Below are 15,506 nucleotides of genomic sequence, written 5' to 3'. Positions count from 1 at the left end.
AAATATTTAAAGTTATATAAATGGATTTAGATCAAATTCCCTGTTAAGACCTTTTGGATGCAAACTATTTAAAGCCCAAATCCATTTGGCCTCCTTATAGAGGGGTATTTTAGACCGTCTATCCCCCTAGGTTTTTTATATGCCTTGTCAAAACACCATAAAACACAGCTGATTTGCCTGTTGATCCATATTTTGGAAATTAACAGTCACCAGCAAATGTGCCATCTTGGGGTTTGTTTGTTAGCTCCTATCAGCCTACCTAGGTTCACTCTAAACAAAGGATACAATAGAATAAAGAAAAATGTAGCCACCAATCAGCAAGAATGAAGAAAATTGATAATTGGAGTAAATTAAAAAGTTGCTTAAGATTGCAGGCTCTATCTGAATCATGGAAGAAAAATATATCCCTTTAAAACCATCTCTGGTATTGTATCACTTTATACAGGTTTTGGTGACATGGCTATGTGTCTGTCTTGCACAGTTATTAAAAACACTTCTATTATCAAATTTGCTTTGTTCTCATGTTATTTGGTTTGTTGAAGAGGATATCTAGGTAGGTATTGTGCTCATGTCTATAGCACTGCTGAGATCTAGTGCTCTTGAACATGTATAACATTGTTAATAAACAGCTGCCATACATATGCATGCCCCAGACACATGCACACCCCTAAACCTAACTACCTGCTTTTCAACAAATGATACCAAGAGAACTAAGTCAATCTGATAATAGAAATAAATTGAATCATGAAAGAAAAGTGTGGGGTTTCATGTCCATTTGATTGTAAACTAATGTTATCTGCAATAACATTATAAAAGGGACGTTACCCAAAAGCTGAATCACCTGAAAGGGATGCCACACATTTGTAAAAAGCTGACTAGAAAATATCACATGAACAGCTCTAAGTAAAAAAAATTATTTATCTCAAAAGTTCCTCAGAAGCCACTCGCATTGTAAGGACTTTAGGCATCCAATCAGGATGCTTGTAAAAGAATTTAAAAGGTAGCATGCATTTGGCACGTGCAGCCCAGTTACTTTCGTTATGTCCTCAGTTTAACAAAGTTTACTTTGAAACCCCACAAGATTATGGTGCAATCCTGAGAGATAACAGTAAAGTAGTGCAAACTCTGCTGATTGGCTGTTTTATTTGTTTGTTTGTTTTTCACCATGCAGATTGTCATGAGATGCAGGACATATGCAGGACACGGCAATGATGGTACAACTCTATTTTATTACAGAGCATAGCAATACACATCCAGTCAGGTTGATTGTACTAAACTAACTGCGACACAGACACCGGACCTAAGCCCCGCCCACATACTAGTGACATCACATCCTGCTCTCATCACATCTTCCCCTTTTTCAAAGGCAAAGCATACATTTGCATATAATAAATAACAAGGTATACCAACAGGGTATACAACAACATTTTTGTTTTTGAACATTATAAAAACAGATAGATTAGAAAACATGAACAAATAAATTACATCCTGACTTGGACATCGGGGTAGACTACCCTAGTCCACGGTGACCATGGGATTATTCTGCCCATACTTCCGGTCACTGTTCTAGCTAAAGTCAGTCCCTGTATCGGGCCGGAAGTTTCACCACTCTTCCGCTTGATGTAACTTTGCATGAACTGTCCTCTGATACAGAAGATGGTGAACAAGAGTCTGCTGGAGGCAAAGATATATCCCCGCTGTGATCTTGCTGAGGGGAAGGCACCTCTCTTAGAACAGGGGATCCCACCGGCGGTGGTACTGAGGTATCTGGTTCCAGACTCTCAGGTACAGACTGAAGATGTCTTCGGTTACGGCGTGTAACCGTCCCTCCCTCCGTAAGGACTGTGTAAGACCTTGGTTCTGGAGAGCGGCCCACTACCGTAGCAGGCGTCTTCCATTTCTTCTCATCATCCAGTTTAATTCTGACACTTTGGCCCGCTTTCAGTTCCTGTAAAGGCCTGACAGAATGTCTCCTGTCGTAGAAGAAACGATAACCCTTTTTGGCCTCTTCATCCCTCCTAAGGACTTTGTCCCGAGGAACAGGGCCAGGCGGCTTGAAGACACCCACTGAGGGTAAAGTGGTGCGAATCTGGCGTCCTAGCATCAGCTGTGCCGGGCTAAACCCGGTGGCTTGAATGGGCGTCGCCCTGTATGACAAGAGGGCTAGGTACGGCTCAGATTGCTTTAGAATGAATTTTGTTGTTTGAACTGCCCTTTCAGCCATTCCGTTGGCCTGCGGATAATGTGGACTTGACGTGGAATGTACAAAATCATATTCCCTGCTGAAAGCACTGAACTCTGTAGAAGCGAACTGCATACCATTATCACTCACCAGCTCCACTGGAATGCCCCAGCGGGCGAACAAGCTCTTCAGGCGAATGATAACGGCCTGACTTGTGATATCATTCAGGGGTGCAATTTCCAAATACCTGGAATAGTAGTCGATCACAACAAGAAACTTTTTCCCGTGCAGTTCACACAAATCAGCAGCTATTTTCTGCCACGGCCCCGCAGGCAGCGGAGTAGACATCAAGGGCTCCCTTCTCTGAGTAGGCCGGCGTTCCCGGCAAAAGGCACATTGAGACACGTGATTTGCAATGTCGGAGCTGATCCCAGGCCACCACACAGCTGTAGCTGCTCTCTCTCTGCACTTTGTAATGCCTAAGTGGCCATCATGAATCCTGTTTAACATCTCTTTCCTCATGCTGACAGGAATTACAATGCGGTCTTGGAACAGCACCAACCCCTCCAGCTCCGTGAGCTGCAACCTCTCTGGCTGGTAAGCACTTAAAGACATCCAGGCTGCCCGGCTCTCGGGCCAGCCTTCTCTTATGTACCTTATAACTTCTTGCAGATCTGTGTCCAAATATGTCTCTTTCTTTATCTCTTCCAGTTTCCTTGAAGAAATGGACTTAGAGGCCAGAACTGAATCAACATACACTTTCACATCCGATTCTGTGGAGGATTCTTCAGCAGCAGCCAGCGGGAGCCTGGATAGTGTATCTGCCACAACCAGCTGTTTCCCCGGCACATGCACTGCCTGAACATTGAACCTGAGCAGTCTCATTAAAAGTCTCTGGCATCTCAAGGGTGTTTTGTCAATGTCATAAGAATTGATTAGAGGGACTAGCGGTTTGTGGTCAGTTTCCAGACTAAATTTCTCCAAACCCACTAGATAACGCTGAAAGCGCTCACAGGCCCAAACTGCAGCCAGGCACTCTTTCTCAATTTGAGCGTATTTTGACTCCGCAGCCGTCAGTGTGCGGGAACAGTAGGCGATGGGCTGTAGTTTGTCGTCATTCAGCTGCAGGAGTGCAGCCCCCAACCCATAACTGCTTGCATCAGCACTAACCACAGTCTTTTTTGAAGGGTCGTAGAACCCCAGCACTGGGGCAGACCCCAGCAGGGACTTGGCATGCAGGAACGCTTTTTCTTGTGAAGGTCCCCAGACCCAGGCAACATCTTTCTTAAGCAACTCTGTGACAGGGTGTAAAACTGTAGATAAATCTGGAAGAAACTTGCCCACGTAATTTACAAGGCCCAATATCTGTCTCAGTTCATGTACATCAGAAGGGCTTTTCATCTGTTCAATAGCCCGAATTTTCTCGGGGTCTGGCTTGATGCCATCCCCGTTGATGATATGCCCAAAGTAGCATAATTCAGTTTTCCTAAAATGACATTTTTCTTTATTCAGCTTCAGCCCAGACTCTTTGATAGCCTGCAGCACACAACTCAAACACTGATCATGCTCCTCCACTGTAGACCCATACACTAGAATGTCGTCCATGACGACCGCTGTGCCCACGTGGCCACTCAGGAGAGAACTCATTTCCCTTTGAAAGATTTCAGGAGCGGAGGATATCCCAAAGGGGAGTCTGCAAAAGCAGAACCGACCTACCAGTGTGATAAAGGTAGTCAGTTTGTGGCACTTTGGATCCAGGGGGATCTGCCAAAAGCCGCTAGAAGCGTCTAATGTGGAAAAGAACTTCGCCCCAGCCAACTTCGGGGCTATATCTTCCAATGTTGGCAGCACAAATCTCTCCCTCTTCACTGCCTCATTCAACCTTTTCAGGTCCACACAGATGCGCACCTTTCCGTTTTTCTTTGCAACTGGAACAATGGGGGCACACCAATCAGTTGCTTCAACAACCTCTTCAATAACCCCCATAGACTTAATGCACATGAGCTCTTTCTCCACTTGAGGCATGAGCGGGAACGGAATTCTACGAGGAGTAGAAATACTGTATGGGACTGCGTCACTTTTAAGTGCTATACGGACAGGTTTGCAGTTCAGTAGGCCCAACTCGCCAAACATATCTTCAGAGATCTCATTCACTCTGGCCACGAGGCCCAAGTCACAGGCTGCTTTTCTGCTCAATAAACTGTTAACACACTGACCTCGGATCACATGCACCCACATGGTGAACTTCCTTTGTTTGTACTCACAGCTGGCAAGAAATTTCCCCACACAATCAATGCGGCCACCAGGACTATGGACATTTGTAGTAACCTTCGCCAGCTGGGGCTGTCGAGGCAGTTTCATAAATTCAGCAAAAGACATTACAGTGATATCTGCTCCTGTGTCAATCTTAAAATCAACTTTGGCTCCCATTACAGTAAAAGTAACTTTCCAATCTTCCTCTGAGCTTGTCCGTTCCACAACAGACCCCACAAAAGACACTTCCTGACCCTCCTGGTCACTGTCCACCTGCATCTCCTTAATGTATTCAGTTTTACACACCACTTCAAAATGGCCTATTCTGTTACATTTTCTGTATCTTTTATCTCTGGCCGGGCATATAGCACTCTGATCATGAGCCCGGTAGCACCGTGTGCATCGGCCATGTTGCGCCCATCCACTTCTAGGCCTTTCCAGTACTTTAGATCTACCGCTCACACTGTGCCTTTCACTAGCAGTTTTCCTAGACTGTTGCACTTCATCAACAATACTCTCAGACCTCAGATCAGCACTTTGCTTTTTCACCAGTTCACTCTGGCGGACCATCCTAATAGCCCCTTCTAACGTTAAATCAGGCTCTAAATGCAGCTTCAGGGAGACTTCAGCATCTGCAATTCCAATAACTATTCTGTCTCTGATTTGCTCTTCTTTAGCAACACCAAACTCACAGAATTCAGCTAATTCATACAGGCTGCGCACAAATGACTCCACAGATTCTCCCACACGCTGATTACGTTTGTGAAAACAAGCTCTCTCATGAATCACATTTCTTTTGGGCACAAAGTGGGCACTGAGTTTATCCATAACTATATCAAAGTTAACTTCTTCCCCTTCTTGAAAAGTAAAAGCATTGAACACTGGCTCTACATCTTTCCCCATGGAGTATAAAAGAGAATTAACTTGTACTTCACCACTCTCCTTGTTCAGTTTGGATGCAATCCTGAAGCGCTGAAACCGCTGACGCCATGTGGGCCAAGCTGCAGGCTGAGAAAAGTCAAAAGGCTCAGGTGGGGTAAACTTTGACATTGCAATCGATCAGGAACAGAAGCGCAGTCCAGAACTTCTGACACCATGTCATGAGATGCAGGACATATGCAGGACACGGCAATGATGGTACAACTCTATTTTATTACAGAGCATAGCAATACACATCCAGTCAGGTTGATTGTACTAAACTAACTGCGACACAGACACCGGACCTAAGCCCCGCCCACATACTAGTGACATCACATCCTGCTCTCATCACACAGATGACAGTCAAAAGAGTAGCTGAAGAATATTTTCTAATCAGCTTTTGCAGATATGCTGCATGCATGGGTAACATGCCCCTTTAATGCAGAACATTTTCATTTGAACAACTGTCAAAAACACTGGCACTTCAGACTAACTAACCAAAACAAACAAAAACATATTTCACAATTCTGATAGAACATGCAATTTTAAGCCACTTTCTTAAAGGGACAGTCTAGTCCAAAATAAACTTTCATGATTCAGAGAGAGAATGTAATTTTAAACAATTTTGCAATTTACTTTAATCACCAATTTTACTTTGTTCTCTTGGTATTCTTAGTTGAAAGCTAAACCTAGGAGGTTCATATGCTAATTTCTGAGTCCTTGAAGGCCGCCTCTTCTCTTAGGGCATTTGACAGTTTTTCACCACTAGAGGGTGTTTTTGATCATGTGTGTCATATAGACAACACTGTGCTCACGCATGTGGAATTCAGGTGAGTCAGCACTGATTGGCTAAAGCACAAGTCTGTCAATAGAACTGAAATAAAGGGGCAGTTTGCTGAGGCTTAGATACAAGGTAATTACAGAGGTAAAACGTGTATTATTATAACTGTGTTGGTTATGCAAAACTAGGGAATGGGTAATAAAGGGATTATCTATCTTTTTAAACAATAATAATTTTGGTGTAGACTGTCCTTTTAAGTACTTCTATTATCAAATGTTCTTTGTTCTCTTGTTTTGAAAAGCAGGGAGGTAAAAGGTAAACTCAGGAGTGTGCACGTGTCTGGAGCACTATATTGCATCAGTTTTGTAAGAATTTCCATATACAAGAGCACTAGCTGGCAGTGCTATTTCCTGTCATGTAGTGCTCCTGACACCTACTAGCTATCTCTTCAACAAAGAATAACATGGGAACAAAGCAAATTTGATAAGTAAATAAAAAGTAAATTGGAAAAAAATAAATGTAATTGTATGCTCTGTCTGAATCACAAAATATGTTTTTTTTTTTGTTTCATATCCTTTTAAAGTGAAGGTCAAGTTACAAGCACAGCCTCACGGCATTGCATAGACTTATCAAAACGAGCAGGGGTTTAAGTCATGATTTTTTATAAATCTATTTATTTTCTTATATTTTTACCTTTAAACTGCTCCGCCGATAAGCGCAGCACTCCCGCCCGCCATCTTGTCTAATTGATTGACAGATGACGTATCCTAAACCAACTAATCCTTGTCGTCGTGTCCCCCCCCCCCCCCGGGGCGTTCAGCCCCTTTGCGTTAACATCACGGCCCGGGGGGTGAAACAAGGATTAGTTGGTTTAGGATACGTCATCTGTCAATCAATTAGACAAGATGGCGGGCGGGCGGTAGTGTTGTAGTCACTTTAACTACTTGTTTTTAATTGTCTTCCTATAAACTGTCACCTTTAAACTGGTCTAACATTCTTTACCTCTATTTCTAATGAGCATATTGTTAATAAGCATAAACTTTGCAATTTTAAAAAATAAATACGCACATTATACTATATTATATACATGCTAAATAAAATGTTAAACAAACAAACATTCTGCCCCTACATTCTATTGTATTGGGGTTTCTTGTAATCTAAAATTAGTTATACATTTTTATCTACATTTGAATGTGTTTACAGTGATTATTTTTATAGCTAAATCTTCAAATGTCTCTGTGATGCTAAAAAAAACCATTTAATGAGATGCTATTGCTGCTAACTGATGTGCGACTATTTGTATTTTATAGCTGTAGGTTGTAACAAGAATATATTAAAGTAAATCACGTGGATCAATTGCATTTATTGATTCTTAGAAAACGTTTGGGTTGCATTATGCTTGTTTTGTGCATAGATTTTTCTGTGACCTAACGTGCTTAAATGGGTATATAATTCATGTAACTGTATATTATTTTTCAGTTATTTTCATATAACAACCAATGTGGACAATCACAGCACCTCAACAATTGAATTGTAAACAAATGTCTTGCTATATTTATACAGCTATTAAACCTTGTTTTGAAAATGATGCTACTGTGATACTCACCAAGTATGCAAGATCCCTGGAGAAATTAGTAATGACAAACTCCTGCTATAAGATCTGTAGCTCGCAAAGAGAATACTAATTTGTACTTTATTAGGAACTGAAATGTAGGGGTTTTTTTTTATATTTTGTATGTAATTTAGCACAATTTAATTAAGGTTATTTAAATGTGTTCCCTATATATTGTATTGTAACACTTAAAGGGATACTAACCCCTCATTTTTTTTTTCTTTCATGATTCAGATAGAGCATGCAATTTTAAGTAACTTTCTAATTTACTCCTATTATCAATTTTTCTTTGTTCTCATGTTATCTTGATTTGAAAAAGCAGTAATAAAAGGTTAGGAGCCAGCCCATTTTTTAGTTCAGCACCTTGGTAGAGCTGCTGATTGGTTTGCTACATTTAGCCACAAATCAGCAAGTGCTACCCATGTGCTGAACAAAAAATGGTCTGGCTCTATAGCTTACAGTACTGCTTTTTCAAATCAAGATAGCATGAGAACAAAGAAAAATTTATAATAGGAGTAAATTAGAAAGGTGCTTAAAATCTCATGCTCTATCTGAATCATGAAATAAAAAAAATTGGGTTTAGTATCCCTTTAATATAAGGGGACTTCATTGATGGATTTATAATAGATTTTTTTATAGTGAATAAATATTTTATTTATTAAGAATGAAGAACATGAGGTTCATTATCTTCAATGGGAATGAGATCACAACGTTCTGTGAATCTTTTTTTATGATCCTTGGATTCCTAGCATGTTGCAAGTTTATTGAGACCAGTGATCTTCATTCTCATAGATCAGGAGACTTATTTGAACAACTTTCAAATTTACTTCTGTTGTCAAATTATCTTCGCTTTCTTGGTATCCTTTGTTGAAAGGCAGCAAGGAATGCTCAGGAGCGTGCATGTGTCTGCAGCACTATATGTCAGTAGTTTTGCACAAATGTTATACATTAGCCACGCTGCCTATCTAGATATCTCTTCAGCAAAGAATAACACGAGAACAAAGCAAATTTGATAATAGAAGTAAATTGGAAAGTTTTTGTTTTTAATTGTATGCTCTGTCTGAATCATGAAAGGAAAATGTGGGGTTTCATGCCCCTTTAATTGCATTGGATTATTTTTAAAGGGACATTACACAGTAAAAGTTAAATGCACATTTTGTATAACGTTAGTAATAACTCACTTTAAATTATACCAGCCCCCATCAGTGTATACAACTGCTGGTGCACAGAGCATACCTAGATATGTTGCATGTGTCTGTGCACAAATAAAAGCTTTCAGTGAAACAGCTTTAACTAGAAGCAGGATTGTAAATACAAGTGAAATACAAAGATGATGATATTCAAAATTGAAATGTATATTTTAGTTTTGGTGGGAATGTGCATTTAAAGGGTGTGTCAAGCCTGCTTGTAATTTAATTTTAAAATATCCTATTTACACAGGATACAATATAATTAGAAATTGTATTTTCCTGATTAAAATTCATATTGGTGATGAATTTTCAAATATAAAGGTCCTTGTAATGAAAACATTCTTCTAAAAGAATTACCCAGAAATCTGTCAAAATGTTTATGCCTACTACCTTTCAGAAGAATTACTAACTTTAGGGTTATTGTCAGCAAGATTCAAAAAGATAAACTGCGTAAGTGTACAAGTTTTTGCTACAACACGTCCGTACAGGTAAAACAATAGCCGGATTTTAATGCTTTTTTTGAAAGAAATGCAAAATGTCAAAGTCACCCATAATTTGCTCATATGGGGGCCGATTTATCAATGTCTGGCTGACATGATCCGCTGTAGCGGATCATGTCTACCAGACATCGCTGAATGCTAACAGCATACGCTGTCAGCATTTAACATTGCACAAGCAGTTCTGGTGAACTGCTTGTGCAATGCCACCCCCCTGCACATTCAGGGGTTTCAATCAACTTGATCATACACGATCGGGCGGATTGCTGTCCGCCGCCTCAGAGGAGGTGTATGAGTTAAGGAGCAGCGGTCTTAAGATCGCTGCTTCTTAACTCCTGTTCTCGGCGAGCCTGAAGGCTTGCGTGGAAACAGATGCATTGGGGCCAATTGACTGTTTGATAAATCGGCTCCATAGACTCAATTGTACACTAAAAAGTATTTGACGCAGGAAACAGATTGTAAACGCTTCTATCTTTGTGTGAAAGCCATAGAAAACTTTACCTTTCTTATTTCTTTATTGTCACATTTAGGCCTAGATACAAGTGGAGCACTAATGCTAGTGCAGGATCGAGCTAAAATTAGCAACTTGATATTACAGGTCCATGGTAAAACAGATTTATTAGAGAAGGTTTAGTGCGGCCGACATTGCTCTAACGCACCCATTACTTTCAATGGCTATGACAACCGTGCTAAATCGCGCTGATATTACAAGTTAAAAGTTATGGGTTGCGCTCAAGTAGAAGCCCAAATAACCTGAGATCTTAAATTGAATGTAGAGTTTCATGATTGAGTGCCCGGTTTTTAAAAATACTATTAAAAACAGGGACACTTTCAATCATGAAACTTTACGTTTCATCGGTTTTGTTAAAATACTTACCTTTCCTTCTTGCAAGCCGGAGCAGCGATTCCCCCCCGCCCGCCGCTCATCTCTTTATATGTCAGCAATGATGAATCCGGCTTCCTCCAATCATGGCTTCATTGCTGATGTATGAAGAGACGAGCGGCGGGCGGGGGTAATAGCTGCTCCGGCTTGCAAGAAGGAAGGTAAGTATTTTAACAAAACCGGTGAAATGTAAACTTTCATGAATGAAAGTGCCCCTGTTTTTAATAGTATTTTTAAAAACTGGGCACTCATTCGTGAAACTTTAAGTAAAGTGTAAGGGTTAAAAAAAACTTTCACAAAACACAAGTAAAACATAATAAAATAAAGTATTACACTCATAGATACACATGTTTTAAATAAAAATATATAACATTTATAATGAAAAAAATGTTTTAAAAGGATTAGAAAGGTATATGGTATATGGCAAGGTGTTTGACTGGAAAGGGCTCCAATGTGTATATGTGTGTGTTTATATATATATATATATATATATATATATATATATGTGTGTGTGTGTGTTAGTCAAGAAAAGTCACCTGCGCTAGAACCTTACAAAAGATATACAATATATGAATATGTAGTACAGAATATTTGTTTTTGTGGTGTGTTTAACTATTGTGATATCCTTTTAGAGTTTTTGTATTTGGATATCACTATTAGTTTGTTGTTTTGGTATAAGGAGAGATGAATTGGATATGAAACAAGGTATATAGATACATCACTACAACAAGATATTAAATAGCATGCTGCCTTAATATTATATATATATATATATATATATATATATACATATATATATGTATATATATGTCTAAATATGTGTGTATGTAACTATGTATACATGTGTATTTATGTGTTTATATGGGTAAATATGCATGTGCACATACATAAACACATATATAGAGCCCTTCCCATTCATTCTCCCCTTCAGTTATAGCCATTTATTATCACAGTTTGCATTTCAAAGTCAGCACCGTTAGGGTATTTTATAAAATCATGATCATATTGACACAGAATGAGGATAGTCTTCATTTTCACTCTAGATGGTGATGTTGCCATTTTGAGTATAACAAAAAACATTGCTTTGTTAATACCAGAGACACCATTTATGATACTGTGCAATGTAAGTATCCCCTGGGGATTAGGAATGTCAGTAATGGCTTTTCTAATTTATTTTAATTGCAGTTCTGAGCTTACTGCTTGTAAATGCAAAACCACTTGTTTAATGCTTCCTGAATGTTATGTGCAGAATATTATAAATAAACACTTTTGCTATCATGGTTCAAGGGACACGTGCAATAAAACAACAAATTATTTCAATCTAAGGGCATTTAAGAAGTATTCCAATGCAATTATTGTTTTACTGACCCTAAATAACTATGGGCTAGATTACAAGTGGAGCGCTAAATTATTGTGCTCCCGCAAATTTGCTTGTTTGCGGGAGCGCAATAATTAACCAGCCATTACAAGTGGCTGGTTATTGCTACTGACCTTGTGGTAGCAATTAGCGATCCAAAAATTAATCAGATATTAGATCTCTAGTTAATTTTTCTAAAAGTGTCCCAACTTCCCTCAAAATAGAGGGCATTGTAGTTTTTTATTTTTAAAAAATGCTGCATTTTTTAATAAAAAAAAAAAGAAATGCACTGGGCAGTTTTGGGGCTTTAAAGTTCATGGGAGTGGAGTGTTAGAAATAAAATGGCACTGAAAAGTTTCTTTACATTGCGATCTATGGGAACGGTGTGTTCTCATAGACTGCAATGTAAATATATATGTATATGATTATATAAATTTATAAATATATGTTTTATAATGTGTGTCATATTAACACACAAATATAAAAGTATATATTCATATACATATATATTTATAAATGGTGCCCATTGCTGTGCTACATACCTGTCTGTAACGGCAACTTAACGAGGCTCCCATAGGAGCCTATAGAAGCACGCTCCTGTAAGTGTAATGCTTTCTAGCAATGTGAATGAGAGCTCACGTTCGCATTGCTGTAAACTTGTATTACCAGCGCACATTATCATGCACTGTTATCACAAAGTAGGTGCTAATATCACTTGCATGCAAGCGATATTTAGCGCTCCACTTGTAATCTGGCCCTATGGGGTAAATTTATCATGGTGCGGACAGACATGATCTGTCGGCATTTATCATTGTACCAGCAGTTCTTGTGAACTGTTGGTGCAATACTACCCCCTGCAGATTCACGGCCAATTGACCGCTAGAAGGGGGTGTCAATCAACCCAATTGTATTCGATCGGGCTGATTGCTGTCCGCCACCTCAGCAGGCGGAACTGAAGTGGAGTGGGTCGGAAGCAGCATCCGCTGCTTCATAAACCAACCCCTATGTGTTTAACTCCCCCTACAAAGTGGTTGAACAGATAGACAAAGTCAAACACGAGTGGTACAATAAATAAATGCACGTCATACACACAGGAATGAGTTAATCTTTTTTTGTTTTAATTTTTAAAGGCAAAAAAGAGATATTTTCATTATTAAAAAAAAAAAGCAATGAAACAGAAGAGGATAACGATGAAAGTAATGCAAGTAAACTTTTAAGGTGTTAAATCATTAATTTTTCTTATTTTTTTTTACAGGTACCGCTATTTTAAAAGGACGTGAAACCCAAAATTTTTCTTCCATAATTCAGATAGCAAATACAATTTTAAAAAAATGTTATTCATGTTATTCTTTGTGGAAGAGATACATGGATAGGTAGTGTGCACATGCCCGAATGCTCTATCTCAATTATGAAAGAAAAAAATTGGGGTTTATGTCCCTTTAATGTTAATCTTTCTGCACATAGTGCAGAATTATGTAACATTAAAGGGATATTGCACACTAGATTTTTCTTTGCATATATGTTTTGTAGATGATACATTTATATAGCCCATCTGGTAGTGTTTTTGTAACAATGTGTAGTTTTGCTTATTTTTTAAGAACATTGTGCTGATTTTCAGACTCCATACACCTTTTAAAAGGTTTTATACTGGATGCTTATATCAGTATCTGTGCATATTCTTCTTTATAGTAGTGTCTATTACATGCAGTTATATTAAAATTGATGTATACTGTCCCTTTAATAACTACATTTACCGTCCCTTTAAAAAATTGCAAGGACAATCTGACCTTTTTTTTTACCTGCTTTACATTACCCTCAGTTGGGTGACATAATATTTACCTAACACAGTACAAGCTGTAACACAATACAGACAATGCCCACCTTATTCTTTTCCTGTTGCAGCTCTATTTGGATATCAGTGAGTTTTGCTCTCAGGTCTTCATTGGCGGCTTGTAATGAAGCAAATGCCTCCGCTCGGTCTGCCTTAGCTCTGCTGCTGGGTCCCTTCTTTGACATTGTGAGATGAAATGACAGGGAGGTAGAATTCCCAAAGAGAGAGAACCTCCCTGGTTCACGCAGCCCAAATTCTCTTGTTTCCTTTCTACATTTTCCTGGTCATCTAAAAGAGAAAGCACAACCCAGTCAAATAATGTGCCCCTACTATTCAAATAATCAGTTCATTTAAATAAGTATGTAACAATATTCTCACAGTTTGACACACAATAATGAGCATTACAGCTGTGAACTCACAGTTTTGACCTAGAAAATGAAGATAATCAGCACATAATTGTGACATTCTTACAGGTGAAAGTAAACTTGAAAAATATTTATTTAAAGGACCATAAAAATCCTCATATCATTTAAAAGGGGCATGAATCCCACAATTTGTCATTCATGATTCAGATACAGGGGCATATTTATCAAGCTCCGAATGGAGCTTGATGCCCCGTGTTTCTGGCGAGCCTGCAGACTCGCCAGAAACAGCAGTTATGAAGCAGCGGTCACAAAGACCGCTGCTCCATAACCTGTCCGCCTGCTCTGATCAGGCGGACAGACATCGCCACAAAACAACCCGATTGAGTACGATCGGGTTGATTGACACCCCCCTGCTGGCAGCCGATTGGCTGCGAGTCTGCAGGGAGCGGCGTTGCACCAGCAGCTCTTGTGAGCTGCTGGTGCAATGCTGAATACGGTGAGCGTATTGCTAGCCGTATTCAGCGAGGTCTGGCGGACCTGATCCACACTGTCGGATCAGGCCCGCCAGACTTTCATAAATAGGGGCCACAGCATGCAATTTTAAACAACTTTCCAGTTTACTTTTAACAAATGTTCTTTTTTCTCTTGGTATCCTTTGTTGAAAAGCATACAGCAGCAGCTTTGCATAAATGTTATGCACTTTTCACTTTCATTTAGTGCTTCCAACATGCGCACGCTTACTTACCTAGGTACCTCTTCAGCAAAGAATACCATAGCAAAGTAAATTTGATAATAAAAGTAAATTTGAGGCTTTTTTAAAATGATTGTGTTGTGTCTGAATCAATACAGAAAAAAAATTGGATTTCAAGTCTCTTCAATGCTCACAGCCTATCCAGAGCTAAAATGGATTAATGCATGGGAATAATCTTCATATGTACAGTGGAAAGCACTAGAGGAAAAACAAGGGTCAAAAGTTACTTTTGAAAGTGTTTAGCAGTTTGGGAACTTGGATGACACTTTAGCACAAGGTTTGACAAATTAAGTTGAAACTTGGGAGCAAACCAAAAAGTAACCACAAAATCTTTTAGGTGATATAATTTGCCATAAAGGTCCAGACCACAAAGAGATATCTGAGAAGTGGTTTTCTAGCCCCCAATACATTTTCTGATTGGCTAAACTGGTCAGTCATGTTTGCTATACACAGACCACAATCTACTTGAGTCAACACTGCAAAGCTGCACATCTATTATTTAGCCATAGAGGGAAAACCCTCCCAAAAATCACAAGCACAACGAGGCAGCTTCCGATTCTGCCCAATGAACAATCTGGTCGGATATAATATTGGGTTTGTAAAATATCAACAGATTTATTATATTTACTATAAATATAGAGACAATGGACCCAATTAAGGAACCTGCGGATGCAGCTTGAGCACTGGAGGCTTCCAATGCCTGAAACACTAGTTAAGTAGCTAAAGTCTTAAGACCACTGCTACTTAGCCTCTCTGCTACCTCAAGGGTGACGGAGTTAAACTATACTGGTTGGGATAAACTGGGATGATTGACAAGCCCTGCTCTCGTGCAATTTGTTGTGTGAGAGCAGGGGGCTTGGCTGCACATTCAATTGCTATTGCAATG

The 15,506-nt window shown here is 39.3% G+C and overlaps 1 protein-coding gene across 1 annotated transcript in view; it reads right to left on the bottom strand.

Annotated features, from left to right (window-relative positions):
• The window catches only part of JAKMIP3 (Janus kinase and microtubule interacting protein 3), a 167,000-nt gene extending 153,311 nt beyond the window's left edge, over nucleotides 1-13,689 (bottom strand). The window contains exon 1 of the mRNA XM_053691742.1: nucleotides 13,555-13,689. Coding sequence (XP_053547717.1) covers nucleotides 13,555-13,689 — 135 coding nt within the window. The remainder of the gene's footprint in view (nucleotides 1-13,554) is intronic.
• Between the last annotated feature and the right edge of the window lie 1,817 nt (nucleotides 13,690-15,506).

Source organism: Bombina bombina, chromosome 9, assembly GCF_027579735.1.
Source record: "Bombina bombina isolate aBomBom1 chromosome 9, aBomBom1.pri, whole genome shotgun sequence".
Lineage (NCBI taxonomy): Eukaryota > Metazoa > Chordata > Amphibia > Anura > Bombinatoridae > Bombina > Bombina bombina.
Note: the sequence above shows the minus strand (reverse complement) of the source record. Positions and strands in the feature narration are given on the sequence as shown.